The sequence below is a fragment of the Myxine glutinosa genome, chromosome 9, assembly GCF_964187855.1.
Source record: "Myxine glutinosa chromosome 9, kmMyxGlut1.1, whole genome shotgun sequence".
In the NCBI taxonomy this organism is placed as follows: domain Eukaryota; kingdom Metazoa; phylum Chordata; class Myxini; order Myxiniformes; family Myxinidae; genus Myxine; species Myxine glutinosa.
The window spans coordinates 121085211-121109978 of NC_136269.1; the positions used below are offsets into that span (position 1 = coordinate 121085211).

The 24768-nt window shown below is 43.7% G+C and overlaps 1 protein-coding gene across 1 annotated transcript in view; it reads left to right on the forward strand.

The window, feature by feature from the left end:
• Window positions 1–3615: 3615 nt before the first annotated feature.
• The window catches only part of NELFCD (negative elongation factor complex member C/D), a 29925-nt gene continuing 8772 nt past the window's right edge, over window positions 3616–24768 (forward strand). Inside the window, exons 1-12 of the mRNA XM_068128318.2 lie at window positions 3616–3742; window positions 3932–4038; window positions 4143–4252; window positions 4378–4487; window positions 8514–8621; window positions 17663–17815; window positions 17935–18065; window positions 20661–20826; window positions 21907–22041; window positions 22790–22929; window positions 23732–23846; window positions 23955–24050. Of these exons, the coding sequence (XP_067984419.2) occupies window positions 3626–3742; window positions 3932–4038; window positions 4143–4252; window positions 4378–4487; window positions 8514–8621; window positions 17663–17815; window positions 17935–18065; window positions 20661–20826; window positions 21907–22041; window positions 22790–22929; window positions 23732–23846; window positions 23955–24050 (1488 nt within the window). The 5' untranslated portion in view covers window positions 3616–3625. The remainder of the gene's footprint in view (window positions 3743–3931; window positions 4039–4142; window positions 4253–4377; window positions 4488–8513; window positions 8622–17662; window positions 17816–17934; window positions 18066–20660; window positions 20827–21906; window positions 22042–22789; window positions 22930–23731; window positions 23847–23954; window positions 24051–24768) is intronic.

The window sequence follows — 24768 nt, forward strand, 5'->3', positions numbered from 1 at the left end:
TTGGTCCAAAGCGAACGGCTTGCGGAGTTTGGTAAAGAAATCGCCATAGCGTGCACAAACGCGCAGGAAAGCGAAAGAATCGCAAATTAGTTTTAAAACATAGTTTAACGCCAACATAGTTTGCCAACGTGAAATAAATGAATACGCTCTCAAATGTGCCGTCCGAGGCAGAGTCTGTTCGGCACGTTCGGCACACGTGATAGCTCGCTGCTCTCTGATTGGTTGAATCGTTTTTTGGACATAGCTCGCTAACTACTTGTCCGATTAATATGAAACCTTGAAAAGGCACATCCTCGGGTCCCCAGCAATATACCTGGCAAGTTTAAAGTATATCGGACCCGTGGTTGTCGAGAAACAGCGGTCACAGACATACATACATACATACATACATACATACATACATACATACATACACACAGAGATTACTGGAATTATAGATAGATATCTCGGCATTTTCCCGTCTGTTATTTCGGGCGGTGTATGACTGACCATGCCGCGATTTAAAAAAAATATATCTCGGCAATTTCCCGTGTGTGGCGACACGTGAACGAAGCAATGCTCCTCTCCACATTATTGTGACGACGTATAAATTAAATATTTCATCGTGACGATTGTCATCAAATGGACGAATTTTTAATACTAGGGCATGCCCGTACTATATCTATATCTAAAATTATATCCCCCCCCTCTATTTACATGAAATGGTTTGGTCCAAAGCGAACGGCTTGCGAGTACGGTGACAATCCCCCCCCTCTATTTACATGAAATGGTTTGGTCCAAAGCGAACGGCTTGCGAGTACGGTGACAATCCCCCCCCCCCTCTATTTACATGAAATGGTTTGGTCCAAAGCGAACGGCTTGCGGAGTTTGGTAAAGAAATCGCCATAACGTGCACAAACGCGCAGGAAAGCGAAAGAATCGCAAATTAGTTTTAATTAGTTTTAAAACATAGTTTAACGTCAACATAGTTTGCCAACGTGAAATAAATGAATACGCTCTCAAATGTGCCGTCCGAGGCAGAGTCTGTTCGCCACGTTCGGCACACGTGATAGCTCGCTGCTCTCTGATTGGTTGAATCGTTTTTTGGACATAGCTCGCTAACTACTTGTCCGATTAATATGAAACCTTGAAAAGGCACATCCTCGGGTCCCCAGCAATATACCTGGCAAGTTTAAAGTATATCGGACCCGTGGTTGTCGAGAAACAGCGGTCACAGACATACATACATACATACATACATACATACATACATACATACATACACACAGAGATTACTGGAATTATAGATAGATATCTCGGCATTTTCCCGTCTGTTATTTCGGGCGGTGTATGACTGACCATGCCGCGATTTAAAATTAAAAAAATCTCAATGGACTTGAAGTTACAGGCCTTTGAGAATTCATTTCGTTCTATAAAGGGCAACTTTCATCGGATTTTCTTCCCGTTTTTTTTCAACCGAGTCTAAAACTATGTTAGCGACTGTGAAAAATGAAATGATATATCGAATTTGATTTGAAATAAAACTGTGTGAGAGAGGAAGACACCACGGGCCTACAAACAGGCCTCAAAGCTATGCAAGTTAATAAAATGGTGGATATTTGTTTATATGAAGACTCTCCCAAAATGGGTGGAGCTATGGTTCCCAGAATGGGTGGAGCTTTGAGGTTTTGTCTTCTCTGCAAGAACAACAAGAAGAAGAAGAAGAAGAAGAACAACAACAACAGCAGAGGGCACTCTATGACCAGCGTCTGCGACGTGGCTAAAAAACTAGAACGGCACTCAGTTGAGAGCATACCTCCGCCTGGTTGGCCATATCACTCAATGGTGAAGAATCACTTTAAAAATTCTACTAGCCGGATCCGGATCTTCACCAAAATTGAATCGATTCTTCCTTGTCAGTGTCACACACAACCTGTCCAACAAGTTTCGTCTAAATCCGTCCATAACCTTTTGAGATATCCTGCTACCGGTGTGTATCGTTTTTGGCCCTGTCTCCCAATGGTGAAGAATCACTTAAGAAATTTAATAATTCTCATGTCCGAATCCATATTCATATCTTCACCAAAATTGAATCGATTCCTCCTTGTCAGACACACAACCTGTCCAACAAGTTTCGTCTAAATCCATCCATAACCTTTAGAGATATCCTACTGTGTAGGCTATCGTTTTGGCCCTATCTCCCAATGGTGAAGAATCACTTTAAAAATTTAAATAATTCTCATATCCGAATCCATATTCACATTTTCACCAAAATTGAATCGAATCGTCCTTGTCAGACACCCAACCTGTTCAACAAGTTTTGTCTAAATCCATCCATAACTTTTTGAGATATCTTGATATGTATCGTTTTTGGCCTGATCTCCCAATGGTGAAGAATCACTTAAAAAATTATAGTAGCCGGATCCGGATCTTCACCAAAATTGTATCGCTTATTCCTTGTCACACACACAACCTGTCCAACAAGTTTCGTCTAAATCTGTCCATAACTTTTTGAGATATCCTGCTACCGGTATGTATCGTTTTTGGCCCTATCTCCCAATGGTGAAGAATCACTTTAAAAATTAAATAATTCTCGTATCCGAATCCATATTCAGATCTTCACCAAAATCGAATCGAATCGTCCTTGTCAGACACCCAACCGGTCCACCAAGTTTCGTCCAAATCCATCCACAATTTTCTGAGATATTATGCTATATCGTTTTTGGCCCGATCTCCCAATGGTGAAGAATCACTTTTAAAATTCTAGTAGCCGGATCCGAATCCGGATCTTCACCAAAATCTAATCATTTCGTCCTTTTCAAATACACTACCTCTCTGCAAAATATCGTCCGAATCCGTCCACAACCTTTTGAGATAATTTATTCACAAACAAACGGACAGGGGTGAAAACATAACTTCAATCCACCTTTGGTGGCGGAGGTGAAAACAACAAATACCTGTCTCCTGGTGGTGTTTAGTATGACCGAAAAATTATCATTCCCGGATCCGAATCTTCACCAAAATCTAAACATTTCGTCCTTGTCACACACCCAACCTGTCCGCCAAATATCATCCGAAACTGTCAACAACCCTTTGAGATATCCTGCTCACAGATAAACAGACAGACAGACAACCTCCTCCCACTCCTCACACTTTTCTGATTCGTGGACACATGCTTTCCTTTCATTATCAACCGACAAATGCCAAATTCCTGCCCAAAGTACTCAGTCGAATGGCAGGCCTGGCCAGCTGGTTTGTGAAAGACTTGGGCCAAAAACCTCATGGCCAACCACAGAAGATTGTGGAATAATAATTGTAGCTGTTGAAGAAGGATACTCTTGGCATTGACGTTAAAATTGATAATTACAAAAAATAAAGAAATACTTTCTGTTGTTTTTGCACCCAAAGAAAGGAAAGATTTATTTTTTAATTTCCATCTTTCTCGTTGTGTTCTTTATGCCTTCGAAAGTGGCGGTGTAGATGGTGGTGGTTCAAGGTGCGGTATAAATCTGCGATTCGTGGATACATGCTTTCCTTTCATTATCAACCAGCTTTTTATATCTAATACTGCAGTTAAACTTTAAAACAAAGTTACGATTTACAAATGCCATCAGAAATAAAATGTGATTCGTATGCTGAAGAAGTAATGAGGAACGATTCACGCGTCAATTTCTTTATCGCTGTGATTCGTTCCATAATGGAGGGAGAGGTAGAGTTTGGTTGCTCCAGTGTTCGTTCGTCTTGGGATGACAGCGAGGATCAGGTGAGAGCGAGAAATTGAGGATATGTAGGGGATCCTGAAGGAAAAATGTTATTCCTCGCTTTTTTTGATTTTGTTCTTTAATATTACCTCAGAACAACCCAAGGATCTTCCTCATGTATTTTATGGTGATTTACGTGTTTGGACCGGATAATATGATGATTATGCTCGATTTGCTGCTCATGCCGATAGTTCCAGGACTCTGTGGAAGATGAGGCTGAATTGCAGAGGGAATGCTTGCAGAAGTTTGCGAGCCGGGATTTCATCATGGAACCGACTATCTTCAATACCCTGAAAAGGTGTTTCTTTTTGTTTCTGCCTCCGTTAAACTAACGCTTCGAATAGCCCGAGAGGCTTGATCTCCATTAGATATCGGCTCAATGCTACCTGTGACACGCAACAGGTATTTCCAGGCTGGAGGATCTCCGGAGCACGTCATTCAGCTCCTCAGTGAGAACTACACCGCCGTGGCTCAAACGGTTAACCTGCTGGCAGAGTGGCTCATCCAGACAGGTATCAAAGCACCTGCGTGACATCGCACACGTGTTTTTAAATGGAACCTTCTGTTTCCTGTGTACGTCATCCTTTTGACACCGACTTGTGTCTGTCGGGCGTCGTCCTGCGGTTAAAATGTGCAGGTGTGGAGCCAGAACAGGTGCAGGAGATGGTGGAAAACCACCTGAAGAGTCTGCTCATCAAACACTTTGATCCGAGGAAGGCGGATTCCATTTTCACAGAAGAAGGAGAGGTAATTTGGTTTTGAAATTCTCACTTGTATTGTATTGTTACGTTTGTGGGGGGGTAGGTAATAGGATACCGTAGGAAAGGTAGCACTGTATAATTAATAGCATGGACTGTGGACACGTAGGAGAAATCTCGAGGTACAGTAAGTAGGGAAACTAGCTTAAGGTTGTTTAATTGTTCTTCACACAGGGGAGTGAAGCAGTGCTAATTAGTGTAGGGATTAAGGTTAGTTTTCCCCAGTGCATGCTTACCCTCTGTGAATTTTCCCTTTACCCTTTGCACACCTTTAAATTGCAACCACCATGCCGCTGGCAAAAAGCCAGGCAAGTTCTTGGTGTTAAAGGCAAAGTGTTTAGTGGTGTTAAAGGCAAAGTGTTTAGTGGTGTTAAAGGCAAGCCAGGCAAAAAGCCCCGCTCACGAGAGGCGGAGAATAAGGGGGCGGAGAGGAAGGCCATCAGGCCACGCTCCGAACAACACGATTGGCTCTGAGGAGTGAAGGAGGAGAGTGCAAGTATTTTTGCTCGAAGAAGACGCTCACCATTTTGTTGGGTTGGCGTCGTGGAGTTTGTGTGTTGTGGAGGGAGAGTCGACTGCAGCTCTTTTATTTGGTGGGCTGGAGGCCACGCTGAACATCCCTAAGTGGTGGAGGAGCCTAAAGGACAACATCTTGACTTCTCACCTCTTGTTCGTGGCGCCGTCAAGCACGGCACCGCCGCCATCTTGTGCCAGGTTCCCGACGGAGGGATATCGAACTCTGAGCCTTGTCCCCGGCTGCCAACCTCGCAGAACGACCCATTGTACACGAGCTAAGTGCCCGCAAAAGGGGATTTCATTTCATTGTGTTACTTTTCCCCTGTGTGTTTTTGAGTCGGTGTGTGGAGACACCTCGCAGTAGCGGATTTTAGTTCACCTCACCTTTCATTTTTATTCCTTTATTTATTTTTTTTTTTTTTCATTAAATCCCCATTGTTGAATTTGTTGTGGTGTTTACATGTTTTGTGGTTTCGGAATAAACCCGTCTTTTCTTTCAGGTAAACGCCTCACAGCCTTTCATCTCATGCACGTATAACCACCATTTTCGGCCGGACGCCTCGAAAGTAAAAAAAAAAAAAAAAAAAAAAAAAAATTTCAGCTATCCGTCACTGGTGATCTTAATCGCCGGCAACACGACAGTATGTTTTGTTTCATCCATAAATTATTTTCTAAGCGATACACCTCATTTTCAGCAAAAGGGAAACAAAGCAAAGAAACTTCACAAATCGATCTGTTTCCCGATTACGCTGTGTTCACATATACATGGATATGAAGCGCGTGACAAGTGTGGAAATTGTGTTTTTCAGCACAAACGAGTAAGATGGCAGCAGCTATGTCAAGGATACAACATTCTCTGCTGGATGATGAGTTTCTGATTGTAATATTGAGTGTATGTAATTTAAACTTCTTTCTCTCCCTTCTTTATAAGAGATGAGGTCCAATGGTACTGATATTCTGCCCTGCATTGACCACGATACTCCTCCAGTCCCCTCTATCCTCAGCCAACTCTCTCCTCTTTCCAACCACCCCTATCTTATTGATATCCCTCCTCACATAATCCTCCCATCTCAACCTAAGAGTACCTCTTTTCCTTCTACTTTGCTCTGTCAACCTATGCCACTATCTTTGCTATTCTCTCTTTTCCCATCTGCACTACATTCTCTCTTCTCTCCATTCCACTTTAGCAGCTTTTTACAAATCTGCCCGTCAAGCTCACCTGCACACCAATCTCCTCCCTCAGTTCATCCATTCTCCTTGTATCCACCCTCTTCACTCACACAATCCTCCTGATCCAGTTGTTCTCACAGACCTGCCTCTGTTGTTGTCTCTCTATCAGTATGACTGTCTTCAGACCGTAAAGGTAGGTCGGCGTGACACACGACAGCAGAATCCGTACCTCCTGCATCTCCCGCTTATTCTCAACCACAACAACCAGATCATCCACAAACAAAATACCTTTCATTTTACCCTCCGACTTACCTTCTCCATTACCATAATACCACAAAACTCAAACCGATGTTCATGCTGAACTCCACCGACATCCCAGGACCAATCAAAGCTCTTTCCTTTGTTCCCTTGTATATCCCTTTCACCAGCCTACCTTCTCCTTCCGGCACTCCCATCCATCTCAATGTCGCCATCACTATCTTTCGGGACGGTGTTGTCGGCCTTCTCCAGGTCCACAACTCCTAATGCCATTTCTCCTTGCATCTCAAACCTCTTCTCCACAAACTATCTCAGCATGAACCTCTCGTATAAAGAAATACAGAAAACAAAAATTGAAAGGAAGTTGATATCGATGATGGTGCAGCAATGCAGACCCAGATGGTGACTTTTTGAGCCTCTTTGTGCTGAGGGAGTCTTGAGAGGTAGAGGCGAGGGTTTCCCATCACCAGCTCCATCAACTTCTCAACTCCTTCAGAAGAATGGTGTGGCATGGTTCTCAATACTCCACATGTTGATCATGATGTCAATGTTGGCAATTTGCCATCCGTTGGCATAGTCGATACAATTTTGATCGCCCTATGGTGCGATCGGAATAATGTCGTGTCCGGACATATGTGAGCACAGGCATTGACAAACATTGATCATGATTTGTTCTGTATCCGTGTGCTTAAGTTGCTCACCTTACCTTTCTGCCTATGCAAGGTTTGATCCTATTCTTGGTCATCATTGTTGATCATCTTCATATGTTGGTTTAAATTGATTGACAATCAAACTGTGATTTGTAGAAGGAAAGATGAAGGTTGACCTGACTGCCCAAACGACTCCTGTTGAGGTTCGTTGGTGCACATCATAAGGCCATATAAATACAATGTCCAGCCCATATAAACATCAGGATGATTGTTCGTGATGGATTCCCATAGATTACATTTTTTCCATCACTAATTATTCATAAGTAATCGCAGATAGATAGTCTGATGATGTCAGTCCACCATTACCACCAATCCCACCTCTCCTGGCCTTTTCTAGTTGGGAATCTGCAAGCTCATTATATATTTGTTTATGGGCTTTCCAAATTTAGAATGCATACATGTTATTTTAAAAAATTTAAAAAAAAACTTTTTGAAAGAAACGAAACATAGACAAGGTAAATAATTGGGAACCAAATGCGCTGTGTAGGTTGCCCATCGTATCCGAAGAAGGTCGTTCATACGAAACGTGAAGCACCTGGTCATTTTGATTATAGTGCAGAAGTTTCTGACCAGACACCAATCACACCGTAAGATAGCAAGCAGTGTAACCTGCTGTCGAGGAATCTCCAAGATCAGACCACTTGGTGTCCCCAGTCCAGGCAGGATTTTTTAATTGGTTCATGGTGCCGGAGATGGCTCGCATATTCTTTGCGAAGGACACCATGGGATCTTCAACGTTGACAAAATAATGCTTGCAGATGGGACACCAATTTAACATCCATCCAAGTTCGCCATACACAGAATGATGGTTTATAGCTGGGTCGAGATTCAAAGCCAGGCGAGACGACTCTGAGGCGAGTGCAGCTATTCTGCCAACCCATTTTGATGCAGTAGTACATGGGTTGTACCATTCTTGTGTGGTGTTCTGATTTAAGCACATGGTTTAGAACACTTTAGAATACTGGAATCCCAGGACCAAATACCTTTTACTGTACTATGTTGATTTGTCCATTGTCTTTTAATGTCCTTGTAATTCATGTAAAACCATGTATGCTTATGTCTTTGTTGTTGTATATTTAAACAATATACAAGCTCCTATATTAGCCTCCATTGTAGGCCTGCTTGTGGGTCACTAATTTTCACTGGTCATTGGCCATTGCGCACACCTACCTTCGGTTTCGGTATGATTGTTGTGCTGCAAGCTCAGGTGTATCTAATGGTTTTTATTTTTCCTGTAGAACTGCAGATCGTGACAAAGTACTTAACTAGGTTGTATGCTGGGGAGTGATTTCTCGAGTGATTGGAAAGGCAACCAACCTTGCTGCCCAGTTTGAGTGCCGTGCTATATTCACCCAATTCAGACACCGGCTTGGCTGGAGCAGATGATTGCGCACGCCACATGGCGAGACCTCTTCTACAAACTTGCTGAGGCTCATCCTGATTGCCTCATGCTCAATTTCACCGTTAAGGTTTGTATTTTAGTCAACCTGTAGGCCACATTTTGTATACTTTCTCTATAGACGGGTGATTTGGTATGGGTACTGGTACAAAGTGGCCTACCTTTATTACTTGTGAAATAGAAGATTCACAAGTATATTTGTTTCCTATGTTTGTCTGTTTGTTTGTTTCAGTAGCCTACAAATCGCAATTCTAAACCGATGTTCACGAAACTTAACCAACTGATGGAGTTAGTCAAAAACTTGGCAGACTTGTTTTTTCCCCTCGCCAGAGGAGAGGGTATTGCATTTGAGTCCGTTTGTTTGTCTGTTTTACGTCTGATGTACGTTTGATACGTCTGATGCCCCACGTGGAGATTGGTTTCTGAGGTTTGGGACATGGAATGTAGGGACAATGACAGGGAGATCAGGAGAAGTGGTGGAAGTATTGGTCAGAAGAAGAGTGGACATATGTTGTGTGCAGGAGACGAGATGCAAGGGAAGTGGTGTGAGAATGGTGAAGGGTAGGCAGGGACAGAAATACAAGTTTGTGCAGCAAGGGTGCCTGGAGGGCGTGCATGGTGTTGGTGTCCTGTTTTCTGAGGAGTTTGTAGATAGTGTGGTGAGTGTGACTAGAGCGAGTGAAAGGTTGATGATGGTGAAAATGAGGATTGGAAAGCTCTTGGTGAACGTCATCTCGGGATATGCTCCGCGGGTTGGTCGGAGCGATGAAGAGAGGGACAAGTTCTGGTGTGCAATAGAGAAGCTGATGGAAAACGTGAAAGATGAGGAAGTTGTTGTGGTAGGAGGCGACCTAAATGGACATGTGGGAAGGAGTATGGACGGTTTTGAGGGACTTCATGGGGGTTACGGATATGGTGTGAGGAAGGGACAAGGTGAAATAATTTGGGATTTTGCTGATGGAGCTGGTTTGTTGATTTGTAATACTCCTTGATTTGTAATTTGTTGATTTGTAATAATTTGTTCCAGAAAGAGGATAATAAGCTTGTTACATACACGTCAGGTGGGTCGACGACAACCGTTGACTACCTGATGGTGCATAGGCGAGATAGGGGGCACCTCCGGGACACAAAGGTGATCCTGGGGGAGGAGGCTGTTTCACAGCACCATTTGGTTATCTGCGACATAAGGGTGAAAGGTGCGAGGAGAGCTCGGCGGGTGAAGTACCAACCGAGAATTAAGGTGTGGAGATTGAAAGAGGTGACAGTGAGGGAGGCATTAAAAGAGGCTGAGTATGGTAGAGGATGATGTGGTTGAGCTTGAAAGTGGTTGGATGTCAATGAAAGATAGTCTGTTGGGAGCCGTTGGTGAGGTATGTGACTGGACAAAAGGACCACCGAGGCACTCGGAAACATGGTGGTGGGATGATGAAGTTGGAAAGAGGATTGACGAGAAGAGGAAGAAGTTTAAGGAGTGGCAGAAGGCGAAGGGTACGGGGGTAGAAAAGGCAGAACATGAAAGTTATAATGCAGCCAATAAGGCTGCAAATAAAGAGGTAGCGAAGGCGCAGGAGGCATGTAGTAAAATGTTCGCAGAACGCTTGGATTCTGAAGAGGGTCAGAGAGCGGTATTCAGGATTGCAAAGCAGATAGCGAAAGAGGTGTGATGCGATGGGGGTGAGTTGATTGAAGGATGAAGTGGGACAAATCGTTGTGGACCCAGATGGAAGAGATATATGGAAATGCTGTTGAATGCCGAGAATGAATGGGATGGCAACATCGAGAGTAACCCAGTTTTCGGACCGGCGGAGAAGATAACTGAGAAGGAAGTTGAGGAAGAGTTGTGGGAGATGTGTTGAAGGCAGCGGGAAGTTGGGGTGTGAAGAGAATGACAGAGATCTGTAATCTGGTGGTGAAAGAAGGCCACATTCCTGTGAATTGGGAACTGAGTACCCTCGTCCCTCCATACAAGGGGAAAGTTGACCCTCTGGACTGTGGCTTGTATTGAGCAATAAAGTTATTGGACCATGGAATGAAGGAATTGGAAAGGGTGTTGGAGAGGAGGATAAGGAAGAATATACGACGTGGAAGTGTCACATATGCCAGTTTGGATTTATGCCAGGAAGAGGAACGATAGACGCGCTTTTTATTGTAAAGCAGTTGCAGGAGAAGTACATGGAGAAGAGGAAGAAGTTGTTTCTTGGGTTTGTTGATCTGGAGAAAGCATTCGATAGTAGTGGGGCGGCTTAGCCCAAATATTCAAAAGAATTGTGCATTTCAAATTTGGCACAAATGTACATTAATATGTTGCGAACATTTTCAGATATTGGGCCACTTGAAATTCCGTAATTTTTTTTTTCAAATTTTTTCAAATTTCGTAATTTCAAATTTTTCGGGTGACACCGTCACAATTTCGGTCTTCGAGGCCGGCCGATAGGCAAAGTGTGACCGGAAGGGACGAGGTTCTCCTGACCACGTGGCCCTCGATCTGGGAAGCGAGAGGCGTTCCATGAGTGGACGCGCCCCTCACGCCCGACTTTTGGGCGGCCCCGGCAGGCCGTTTGTTTTGACGTTCCGTGACAGGCCCCGCACCCCCACCTCCGGGCCGACCTGAAGCTTGTGCTGAGTACATCATACCTGAACAACTCAGTGAGGCAGAACACAGCAGTGCACACCAGGGTGACCCCTTCAGTGCATAAACCAATTAACCTGTCCACTGCAGGGCATATAGAAATGAAGTTATTTTCTGCATATAATAATAATATAAGTTCAGTTCTATATAACAATTTCTGTTATCACCACTACCACTACAACTACCACTACTACAAGCTTTGTCTGGAATTTTGTGGACTAACAGACAAACAGACATACAGACAAGCTGGGATCAAAACATTACCTCCTTCCACCATTGAGTGTAGAGGTAAACATCATGGAAATTATATCATGCCCTAGATTTAATTCATGCTTACCCGTGTATTTGCTTCACTGGTCACAAGGTCTTTTGCATACATGTAATTCAGACTCTCGTCTTCATTGCTGACCACACAATGTTCGCAACATATTAATGTACATTTGTGCCAAATTTGGTGCTTGTATCACAAAATGCACAATTCTTTTGAATATTTGGGCTAAGCCGCCCCACTATATCGGCCGGCCTCGAAGACTGAAATTGTGACGGTGTCACCCGAAAAATTTGAAATTACGAAATTAGAAAAAATTTGAAAAAAAAAAATTACGGAATTTCAAGTGGCCCAATATCTGAAAATGTTCGCAACATATTAATGTACATTTGTGCCAAATTTGGTGCTTGTATCACAAAATGCACAACAGGTTTGCTATGCTGCTACACTATAGGGTTCCACGTGAAGTAGTGACATGGGCATTGAGGAAGTTAGGAGTGGAGGAATGGTTGATCAGAGTAGTGATGGCAATGTACAAAAGAGCGTGCACAGCTGTAAGGACGAAGGACGGGAACAGTGTTGAGTTTGAGGTGAAGGTGGGAGTGCATCAGGGGTCGGTACTAAGTCCACTACTATTTGTAGCTGTGATGGAGGTGCTGGCTCGGAATGTAAAGGAGGGTTTACCGTGGGAGTTGTTGTATGCAGATGATCTGGTGTTGATTGCAGAACGTATGGATGGACTGAAGGAGAAGATGAACAAGTGAAAGGAATGTATGGAGACAAAAGGTCTGAAGGTGAATATCGGAAAAACAAAGGTGATGGCAAGTGGTAAAGCATGTGGTGAGGTGGAAAGAACTGGGAAGTGGCCATGTGCTGTGTGCAGGAAGGGTGTTGGAGTGAACTCCATTCAATGTACAATGTGTGCTGAGTGGGTTCATCAAAAATGTAGTGGTCTGAGAGGGTCATTAACCAGTGTGGCAGCTACATTCAAGTGTAAGGTGTGCACAGAGGAAGCTGCAGATGGAGGAAATGTTCAGTTGGATCTTGGAGATGGCGTGAAGCTGGAAGGTGTGAAAACATTTTGCTACCTCGGAGACATGCTGAATGGAGAAGGTGGATCAGACTCGGCATAGTTGCTGGAGTGAGATGTGCATGGAAGAAGTTTCGGGAACTGAGTGGCGTGCTGACGAGGAGGGGAGTGTCGTTGAAGCTGAAGGGAAAGGTGCAAGCTGCATGTGTGAAAAGTGTTATGATTTATGGGAGCGAGAATAGGTAATGAACGTAGAGCAGCAACGAAGGCTGGAAAGGGTGGAAATGCGAATGGTTCGGTGGATGTGCAGAGTATCGTTGAGAGAGAGGAAGACAAATGATGAATTGCGAAAGATGATGGGAATAGAGCCTGTGATGCATGCTGTGAAGAGAAACAGGTTGAGATGGTTTGGTCATGTGTTGAGTAAGGATTAAAGTGACTGGTTGAGAAGAGTGATGGAAATGAATGTAGAAGGAAGTAGAGCACGGGGAAGACCGAGAAAGACTTGGCTAAAGGTGGTGGAAGAAGAAATTAGGGCAAGGGGGTTAACAATGGGAGATGCAGAAAATAGGGTAAAATGGAGAAGATTCAGATTGTCATGTGGCCCGCAAGGCTAACCCCCGCTCTAGCGGGGAAAATGGCCTTAAAATGCCTGTTGTTTGTTTGTTTGTCTGTCTATCTGTGTTTGTCCACATAGAATAAATATGATTTTCTCTGCAACTGTTTGTCTGATTGACAGGAAATTTTCACCATAGGTGCAACTCCTGTAGATTTTTTTTTTAATGATAATTCTGATGTCATAGGTCACGTGGTACAGGCGCCATATTGGGGAAAAAAACCCCGAAAATCTTTGATATTTCTGAAAGCGCTGCATCTATCTATAATTCCAGTAATCTCTGTGTGTATGTTTGTATGTTTGTATGTTTGTATGTCTGTATGTCTGTGACCGCTGTTTCTCGACAACCACGGGTCCGATATACTTTAAACTTGCCAGGTATATTGCTGGGGACCCGAGGATGTGCCTTTTCAAGGTTTCATATTAATCGGAGAAGTAGTTACCGAGCTATGTCCAAAAAACGATTCAACCAATCAGAGAGCAGCGAGCTATCACGTGTGCCGAACGTGGCGAACAGACTCTGCCTCGGACGGCACATTTGAGAGCGTATTCATTTATTTCACGTTGGAAAATTATGTTGCCGTTAAACTATGTTTTAAAACTAATTAAAACTAATTTGCGATTCATTCGCTTTCCTGCGCGTTTGTGCACGCGATGGCGATTTCTTTACCAAACTCCGCAAGCCGTTCGCTTTGGACCAAACCATTTCATGTAAATAGAGGGGGGGGATTGTCACCGTACTCGCAAGCCGTTCGCTTTGGACCAAACCATTTCATGTGAATAGAGGGGGTGGATTGTCACCGTACTCGCAAGCCGTTCGCTTTGGACCAAACCATTTCATGTAAATAGAGGGGGGGGGATTGTCACCGTACTCGCAAGCCGTTCGCTTTGGACCAAACCATTTCATGTAAATAGAGGGGGGGGATTGTCACCGTACTCGCAAGCCGTTCGCTTTGGCTTTGCGAATGGACCAAACCATTTCATGTAAATAGAGGGGGGGGGATATAATTTTAGATATACAGTATATATAGTACGGGCATGCCCTAGTATAAAAAAATTGAGACATGGCTCATTGTGAAGAACTCCCCATGGGGAATAACACATGTTAACCAGATGAACAGTTTACGTTTTGTATCCCAGAGTAGACCAGAAAATCACAATACAGAATCTCATTTCATCAAAATCATCCGTGCCCAACTTTTTGAGATATTGTGCTATGTATTGTTTTTGGCCCTATCTCCCAATGGTGAAGAATCACTTTAAAAATTATACTAGCCGGATCCGGATCTGGATCTTCATCAAAATTGAATCTGTTCTTCCTTGTCACACACACAACCTGCCCACCAAGTTTCATCCAAATCCGTCCATAACTTTTTGAGATATCCTATCACTCAATTGTGAAGGATCACATTAAAAAAAAAAATTCTCATATCTGAATCCATATTCAGATCTTCAAAATTGAATCGTCCTTGTCACACACCCAACCGGTCCACCAAGTTTTGTCCAAATCCATCCACAACTTTTTGAGATATCTTGATATGTATTGCTTTTGGCCCTATCTCCCAATGGTGAAGAATCGCTTAAAAAAAATTCTAGTAGCCGAATCCTGATCTTCACCAAAATCTAATCGTTTCGTCCGTGTCGCATATGCCACCTCTCTGCCAAATGTCGTCCGAATCCGTCCACAGAGTTTTGAGATATCTTGTTCACAAATAGGCAGACATAGGTGAAAATAGACAGACAGGGGTGAAAATATAACCTCCATCCACCTTAGGTGGCAGAAGTAATGATGATGTCATAGGTTCCTCCATTATGACGTCATAATTATACAAGTACAAAACTTCATCCGATCAAGATGAAATTTCTTGAGTGTCATCTACGGATAAATTGGTGGAGGGAAAATATAAAATAATGGTGACGTCATCGTTCACGTGGTTTGGCCGCCATATTTGTTTTAACCAAAAGCCTTAAAAAAAAAAAAAAACACCTTCAGAGGCCATTTTTCCCTGCAGAGCAGGGGTTGGCCTTTTTTGGGCACCGTGGTCACCTTTTTGAAGCAATGTTTTATGGCTGGATGCCCTTCCTGCCGCCAACCCTGTTAGTCACCTCTTGCGACACACAGGGAATCACCAGTGAACTGGTACTCAATTTGCCGACCTCGGAAGGATGACAGGCTGAGTCAACCCCCCTGGTGTTAATTCAGAGATCGACCAAAAGCCTTAAGAACCACTAAAAACACGTTCTGGCGAGGGTCTGCAATCTCTGATTGCTCTTTCTTGTTTTTGAGTTCAATAGATTAAAAGGATAAAAGTCAAGGGCACACAATTGTCAGTTTTCATTTGATTGACTTGGGGTTTGCATATTGGGTCACTGAATTGGTTCACCATTCAAAAGCTAGATCCCTATTATTAGTCCCCTACCGGTGTACACCAGAGGGGACTATAGGTTTGCACTTCGTCCCTCCGTCTGTCAGTCTCTCCGTCTGTCTGTCCGTCTGTCAGTCCGTCACGCAAAGAACAGTTTTCCAGACTTTTTTTCTAAACTCTTAATGCTAATGATTTCAAACTTGGTACATGGTTTCCTCATGATAAGTTACAGATCAAGTTCGAACTTCATGACGTTTCGATCATTTTTGACAAAGTTATGGCACTTTGAACTTTGGTAATTTCCCCAACAGTTTTCCGGACGACAGACTGCCGGTAGGGGACATGTATTGCAGCGCAATACTCAGAATGCTTGTTTATAAAGTCAAAAGGTCAGTCACGTAAAATCAATTGCCATTTAATGCACTTGAAATTTGTGTTGAATTTGCATATTGGGTCATTGAATTGGTTCAAAATCGGAACAATTGATTACGTGGTTTTGATTTCAACGGTTTCCATGTCAACAATTTCACCCCATTATAATCAAATGGGCCTTTTGTGATTTTATTATTGCCATATTTCAAAAAAACTTTCAAGATCTCAAATTGAAGCGTATAAAGCTTATTTGTAGTATTTGTTTGTAAAATGTGTTCAGAAGTAGTCAAAGGTGGAAGCCACCTGAAATCTGTAAAACACCTATTATGCTGCAGTTATAAAATGTACAAGCCAAATTTGTTATGTATAACAATCAATCATGTGAAAGACTTGAGAGGTCACGTGTTCAAAATTGCCAAAATGCTGTTTTCATGTAGTACAGTGGATAAGCTCTCATATTTTAACAAATTGTGCATTTTTTGAGAAAAGCATGAAATTTCTAGCATAGTTAGTATATACCATAAGGTTTATTTGCAGATGTGGAGGGAAGTCAGATTTGACCTCTGAGGACCGTGAGAGGTCAAATCCAAAATGGCCACCAGTCCACCGGGTTTAATGTTCAAACGTGCTTATAGGTGTCATTTCCAACTAAATTGGGGATGCCCATTCATTTGGTGATACTTTTGAGATCGCCAGAACTCAAGGACATGCATTTAGGTCACAATCAAGGTCAAATTACGTTAAATATCTATTTTTATGATACTGCAGTTGGAACTGCTATTGGAAAAAGTTTATTTGAACTTTTAAAACTTTATTTTTTCAGGTACAGGGATAGGTACAGAACACCCAAAGACCAGAAATGATGAAAAAAAAGTGTTTACACTGCAAGGAATGATGCAATAACCTCTGAAAAAATAACTGTAATTAACCAAGTATGTCCACCAAAGCTTACATTAAATCAAATGCAATGATGAAAATTGGTAATGATCTAAATCTAACGGTCTCCAGAACAGAAGCACATTGCAGTGCACTTGAATGCAGCTTTGGCACACTTGCAGCGTCCAGTGCACCCTTTCCTGCAGCCACAGTCGATCAATTCATGGCACGATTTTGATGCTTCAGGAAGAGTGGTCCAAAGAGGCTGCCACCCAGTTGTCTCCTTTGTCCAGCCCCAGTCAGGTGGGTCTGGCATCTCTGGATCCATGACCAATGCCTGGTTACAACAGTTGGCTTGGTAGCAAGTGTGCTTGATGTGCTGCTTGAGTGTTGCCTGGGTCGGAGGAATGTTCTCTAGAGTTCTACACTTCTGTGTGAAGAGCTGTTTCCTGGCATCATTCACTTCCGTGCTCTCACTGGTTCTATCGTACATCAGCACCACAAATCGCTCTAGCAGTAACATTGAGCCTTCACTGACCTCACTTGGCATGCCTAGGAGTTCATTGAAAGCATCATTCACCTCTGGGCATCCCCAATTTAGTTGGAAATGACACCTATAATGTTTTTCTACACTATTTGGTTCCAAAATTAAGCGCATTTGAACATTAGACTCGGTGGACTGGCGGCCATTTTGGGTTTGACCTCTCACGGTTCTCAGAGGTCAAATCTGACTTCCCTCCACATCTGAAAATAAACCTTATGGTATGCACTAACTATGTTAAAAATTTCATGCTTTTCTCATAAAATGCACAATTTTTGTGTTTATCTGCTGCACTAATGGGCAATTATTTTTTATTTGGATTTCACAAGGATCGCGCTGTACACAACATCCTTCTTGTTTATTTGTTTGGTTTGTTTGCAAAGCCCTAACCTTGCTTTCAATCTCACCTTCAGCTCATCTCGGATGCAGGTTACCAGGGAGAGATAATGAGCGTATCGACAGCTTGCCAGCAACTGGAGGTGTTTGCGCGCGTGCTTCGCACCTCGCTCTCCAGCATCCTGGACGGTGGCGAGGAGAGTCTTGAGAAAACCTTGCCCGAATTTGCCGTGAGCCATCAATGTTGATCTCACTTATTCTTCGATACTCGCCATGCACTCGCTCAAACATGACCATGACCGTCACTTGTAAATCACATGGCCATGCTTGCCATCTTCGTGTCCCGCAGAGGATGGTGTGCCACGGGGAGCACACGTACCTGTTTGCGCAGGCGATACTTACTCTTTTGGCGCAAGAAGAGCAAGGAGGCTCTGTACTGCGGCGCCTCTCACAGGAGGTGCAAAGATATGCACAGGATCGGTGGGAATACTTGCATTCCATGTCTCACAATCGCACTGTATACAGTCATGTGAAAAAGTAAGTACACCCCATGTAAAGTTTTGACTTTTTCAACATATTTCAACATGCAGCTATTTGATCTTCATTTCAACAATATTGATAGATAAAGGTGATATAATATAACAAATATCATGAAACATTTTCATTTTGTAGTCCATTGTATAATTTAAATAAACATAAATGCAAATTTTGCATGTGGAAAAAGTAAGTACACCCTTGGCTCTAATAGGTGGTATTGCCCCCTTTGGCAGAAACAACCTCACGTCGGCGTTTCTTATAACTGTCTACCAGTCCCTGACATCGACCGGAAGAAATTTTTGCCCACTCCTCCATGCAGAATTCTTTCAGCTGTGCGATGTTTGAGGGGTTTCTTGCATGCACAGCTCGTTTCAAATCCCCCCCACAACATCTCGATGGGATTTAGATCCTGGCTTTGACTTGGCCATTCCAGAACCCTCCATTTCTTTCTTTTCAGCCATTCCTTGGTGGATTTACTGGTATGTTTAGGGTCATTGTCATGTTGCAAGGTCCACCTTCGGTTGAGCTTCAACTTTCCGACAGGTGGCCTCACATTATCCTCAAGCACCCTTTGGTACAATGAAGAATTCATAGTGGATTCTATGATGGTGAGCTGCTCAGGCCCTGATGCAGCAAAGCTGCCCCACACCATAATATTTCCACCACCACGCTTTACAGTTGGTATCAGGTTCTTGTGGTCAAATGCTGTCTTTAGTTTTCGCCAAACATGTCTTCTGGTACTGTGGCCAAATAGCTCTACCTTTGACTCATCCGTCCTGAGCACATTGTTCCAGACGTGCTGGTCTTTGCCTCGGTGTTCATTGGCAAACTTTAGTCTTGCCCTGATGTTCTTTCTGGACAGCAAAGGTTTCCTCCTGGCGCACCTCCCATGTAGATCAAATTTGTGCAGCCTCTTTCTAATGGTAGACTCGTGCACTTTGACATCAACTGTGGCAAGAGCTACCTGTAGGTCCCGTGATGACATTCTGGGGTTCTCAGAGACTTCTTTTAGCGTCTTGCGGTCTGCTCTCGGGCTGAACTTGCTGGGGCGGCCTGGCCTGAACAAGTTGGCATTTGTTTGGAATCTTCTCCACTTGTAGATGATCTTCCAGACAGTCAAATTATTGTTTGGAGATCTTTTTAAATCCCTTCCCAGACTCGTAGGCATCTATAACCTTCTTTCTGAAGGCCTCAGAGAGCTCTTTTGATCTAGGCATGGTGACGCCACACACTTCAACAACAAAGAGCAAACCAAACTAAATGTCTGAGGTTTAAATAAGACAGGTTCCTCCAAGATCCTCTCTAACGATGTTCTAATCATTTGCACCTGAGCTGGTGCACCTGATTCTAATTTTAGGTATTTGAAGTAGTGATAAATGTCGGGGTGTACTTACTTTTTCCACATGCAAAATTTGCATTTATGTTTATTTAAATTATACAATGGACTACAAAATGTGAACGTTTCATGATATTTGTTATTTTATATCACCTTTATCTAACAACATTGTTGAAATGAAGTTCAAATAGCTGAATGTTGAAATATGTTGAAAAAGTCAAAACTTTACATGGGGTGTACTTACTTTTTCACGTGACTAGATTGAGTTCACTGTACACATCTCGTAGTCGCATTCACTGTTCACATGCTGCAGTAAGTTTTTTTTTTTGTTTGTGGTCTCAAACCATAATAACTGTTGCTCAGTGTAGCTGTAATTGAACAGTTATTTTTAGATGTAAACCTGATCGACAAAACCTTATTAAAACCAAAACTTTATCAAAACTTCAAAACTAAAATCGAAGATTTTTCAAGTCGGTTGTGTTTGTTCTACTGTCTGTCTGTTTGTTTGTCACTCGCCTACAGGTCAGAATTCGAAAGCGATCCTCGTGAAACTTCACCAGGTTGTCAAGGTCGTCACATTTGAGAAGCCTATTGATTTTGAGATCAAAGGTCATCTGGAGGTCAAATTTCTAAAATCACCATTTTTTATCCAATTGACTTGAAAATTGAATTGCATTTGTATATTGAGTCACTAAATTGGGAAACCAACTATTTTTGAGGTCACAAGGTCAAAGGCCAACTCTCGGTCAAACTTCTAAAATCATCAATTTTCATCTGAAAAATCGTCCCTTTTCATCTTATTGACCCGAGCTTTGATCAAGATCGTTAATTTTAATCTTGAAATGGACAATTTGCTGGATCATTGGCAACCTGTGTGTGTGTGTGTGTGTGTGTGTGTGTGTGTGTGTGTGTGTGTGTGTGTGTGTGTGTGTGTGTGTGTGTGTGTGTGTGTGTGTGTGTGTGTGTGTGTGTGTGTGTGTGTGTGTGTGTGTGTGTGTGTGTGTGTGTGTGTGTGTGTGTGTGTGTGTGTGTGTGTGTGTGTGGGGGGGGGGGGGGGGATTTTGCAAGTATCGTGCTCTGCTGGACCTCTTCTTGTTTATTTACTTGTTTGCTTTATTTTTCATTGGATTTATGTACTATGTTTGACCTTTACTGCTCGCTGATGCAATTCTCCCTTTCATTCATTAACTCTCCCACACCAGCGGGCATGACGTCAGCCAGATCACACTGGCGCTGGGCAATGCCTCTGCATATCCTCGAGCTTGCCAGGCTTTAGGAGCCATGCTCTCCAAAGCGGCTCTCAATCCAGCAGACATCACCACCCTGTATAAGATGTTCACGAGCCTTGACCCTCCACCCGTGGAGCTGGTAAGCTTGCAGTATGGTGTGTTGGAATGGCATCCGGACAAGACACAACACATTTTCTTGGACTACGTCACTGATCCTGTGTTTCCACCTGCATGGTGGATCATGGTGCAGTGCTTAGCTGGAATAATGAAAATGTGGCATAAATAAAGCGCAATCTCTAATCTGCTTTATATACTCGATCCGCCAATGAGTCTCCGGCAGTTCTGTTTCATCTTTTATCTTTCATTCTGCTTGATTTGTTTGTTGTCAGCGTTAGTAAAACTTGAATTGCATTTTGTCTGCAAATATATATAGTCTTCATAGTATCATTACCTGGGTATCAGGCTGACGGGACGGCCAAAAGGTACGCATACTCACCTCAAAGCTGTCTAGCTTGGGTTTGAATCCCGATCTAGCTATACACTGTCATCCTGATGTTTCACAGGCAAGGTGATTCATCAATGGGCGTGCCATCCTTTGGATGGACGTTAAACGGGCATCCCGTCTGCCAACATTAGTTGGTGGATGTTAAAGATCCCACGGTGTCCTCCGCAAAGAGTAGACAAGCTATTTGCCAACACCACGACCAAATTCCAAATTCCTGCCCAAACCAGCAGAGGGAATTGTATCAGCGGCACAGCCATGCACTCGGCCAATGAGGCTATTCCGCAGCCGTGTGCTGCATACAAACGAAGAAAAAGACCTTGGTATCCACATAAGCTGGCTAATGAAGGTAATGGAACCATGCTGGCTTGTGTGGTGGGATTGTACGTCATCGTAAGAGGTTACTGAGGGAAAGGGGGGGGGGGGGGGGGGGAGAGGTGTAAAAACCTCCTTTTTTTTTTCTTTCTTTTTTTAAATAAATAAATATTAATTTATTTATTTTAGCCATCCGGCCACTTCACTGCATGGTCAGTAAGTATTTGTGCTGAGCAATCCCACAAGTTATTGGTGTGACATGCACGTGGAGACGGTTTTGGCGTTCCTTGAATGGCGATCATGGGTTTGCACCTTGACTGTCCACATAGCCCAATATGGCGGGGTGAGGCCGAGGGTCATGAAGCTATGTCGTGGCGAAACGGTTTTGTGTTGTTGTTGCAGGTAAGAGTTCCTGCTTTTCTGGACCTCTTTATGCACACTCTGTTTAAACCTGGTGCCAAAGTGAATCCGGATCATAAGCACAAGTACATTTACATCCTGGCGTACACCACCAGCGTCGTGGAAACGTGGAGGAAGGTGAGGGAGAGACCTGCCGTGTAACGGGCTCACGCTGCCGGATTGTAATTTTCGATTTGGTTTAATCACTATGTTTTAATTGTTTTGAATCTCGTGTACTGGAGCTGGACTTTTACTTAAACTTAATTTAGCATTGTAGGTTAGATAATGTTTGGAGGATATGTCGGTGATAAATACTGGGTAGGATGGAATAAGCAGGCAGGTCAGATATCTTTTGATTTAGTGACCCATTATTGTTGGATATTCGTTTTATTTTTGAATAGTAGAATTATTATTACTTTTTAAAATGACCATGAGCAAAGGCTTGCAGAGATTATTTGCACACACATGTATAACGAGGATGAGACGTCGCTGTCCTCGGACATAAACTTACAAGGACATTGGTAGGCAGCGGACAAATGACAGTGCATGGGATTTGAACCTGGAATTCGAGCATCACAAATTGTGCTTGGATGGGAATGCCAAAGAGGCCACCCGGACTCATTCTCCACCTGATGTTCTCCAGGAAGCTAACGGCGAGACGGTCGGTGTTGGAAAAACGGAAGTTTGAAATTGAATTAACAAAAATAAAGAATGAATAATGAATGAATTTTGGAGTTCTGTGTTTCAAAATGCATTTTAATTGGTGCAATGTGAGACCCAGGAGTATGATGGCATACATAGCCCATTGAAAGTGAGATTGGCGTATTTGTTTTGTGTAGTATTGTGTGCGCTCTTCTGGAGTGGTGAGGTTATTGTTGTGTTGCAGAACAAACGCACCAACATCAACAAAGATGAGCTCAAAACGACGTCGAAAGCCATCGAGACGGCACATGTTCTCTGCTGTAATGAAAACAAAGGATCCTCAGAGCTACTTGCCGAGCTCGCCACGCTATATCAGTGCTTACGGTAATCCTGTACCTCCATTCACATCTCCGCTCCTCTCCCACCCGCTTTTCTTTTTCCAATGATTTTATTTAACTCCCTCTTTTTTTTTTTAAATTTACTTATTTATTTTTTCCTCCCCTCCAACTTTCATTCACTATTGCTATTTTATAAACGCTCTACGTTGTAATAGGGCTGACAGGATGGCCTAGACGCTGTAGGTGCGCACACTCGCCTCTAAGCTGCCTAGCCTGGATTCAAATTCCGACCCAGCTATAAACTGTCACCATGGTGTTTTCCAGGAAGGTGATTCATCAATGTGTGTGCTGTCCCTCGGATGGGCATTGTACTTGGACATTCCGTCTGCCAGAATTCGTTGGTGGACGTTAAAGATCCCACGGTGTTCTTCATGAAGAGTAGACGAGTTATCGCCGGCACCATGAACAAATTCCAAATTCCTGCCTGAACTACTGCTGGGAAGGCAATGGCAAACCACCTAGTATAACCCTTGCCAAGAAACTGCTTCGGCAGTACTGAACCTGCCTTCAGGCAGAACACATGAATACGAATACCTTGTAATGATCCAAATACCTTGTAATGATCCAAATACCTTGTAATGATCCGAATACCTTGTAATGATCCGAATACCTTGTAATTATCCGCATCTTAAATAGATGGAACACTGCTAAAAAAAAAAAACATAGGTTAGTAACCATTGTGCATTGGCCCAATGGCCGCCTCGTGCATTGAAGTTCCTTGTAAGGGAATGACACATACATGTAGTTTTTACAGTATTTGTACATGAAAGTATTTTGCCTGTTGCTAGTTTTCCCGTGGTAGCAGTCGGAGTACTGCGTTGGGTTGACTGGACAGTCTCTGAGCCAAGCTACTTCAAGTTGCAAACTGATCACACACCAGTGCACCTGGCCCTTCTCGACGAGGTGCGTAGGGCCCGGGGTTTGCTGTGCTATTTCAACTGCCGCTGTGTACCGATCCTGTGGGGTCTCACCCATGAATCTCTCCTTCGTTTCTCTGTCCATTGCATCCAGATCAGTACATGCCACCAGTTGATGCAGCCATTGGTTCTCCAGCTGCTGACGAAGCTGTTTGAGACGGAGCATTCCCAGCTGGATGTCATGGAACAGGTGAATACTTTCTTATTTGCGTTTTGGGTGTGCGGGTGTGTTTTATAATCTTGATATGATTAATTATGCACATGTTCTCATTATCATAAGGTGCGTATACAGCACAGCCTCATGAAATCCACATTTATTTGACACTAGCAGAAGTACCCGGCATTGCCGGGGAGGGGAGGGGGAAGGGGAGGGGAGGAGAGGGGGGGAGGGGAGGAGGGAGGGGAGGAGGGAGGGGAGGAGAGGGGGGGGGGGGAAGTACCCGGCATTGCCGGGTGGGGGAGGGAAGAGGAGGGGAGGGGAACGGGGAGGAGGGGAGAAGAGGGGGGGGGGGGAAGTACCCGGCATTCCGTGTATAAATGGGAGGGGGAGGAGGGGAGGGGAGGAGAGGGGGGGAGGGATGGGAGAGGAGAGGGGGGGAGGGATAGGAGAGGGGGGGGGAGGGATGGGAGAGGAGAGGGGGGGGGAGGGATGGGAGAGGAGAGGGGGGGAGGGATGGGAGAGGAGAGGGGGGGAGGGATGGGAGAGGAGAGGGGTGGGAGGGGGATGGGGAGAGGCGTAGGGGGGGAGGAGGAGGAGGGGCGGAGGAGGGGGAGGGGGAGGGCACGTAAATCGTCGAATCGGTGCGCTGCTCTGCCACCGATTCAGATTCCGTGTGTAATATTCCTCGCTGAAAAAAAAAATGGATCTAAAGATGAAAGAAAAAAAAACCTATGTGGTGTGAATGGCA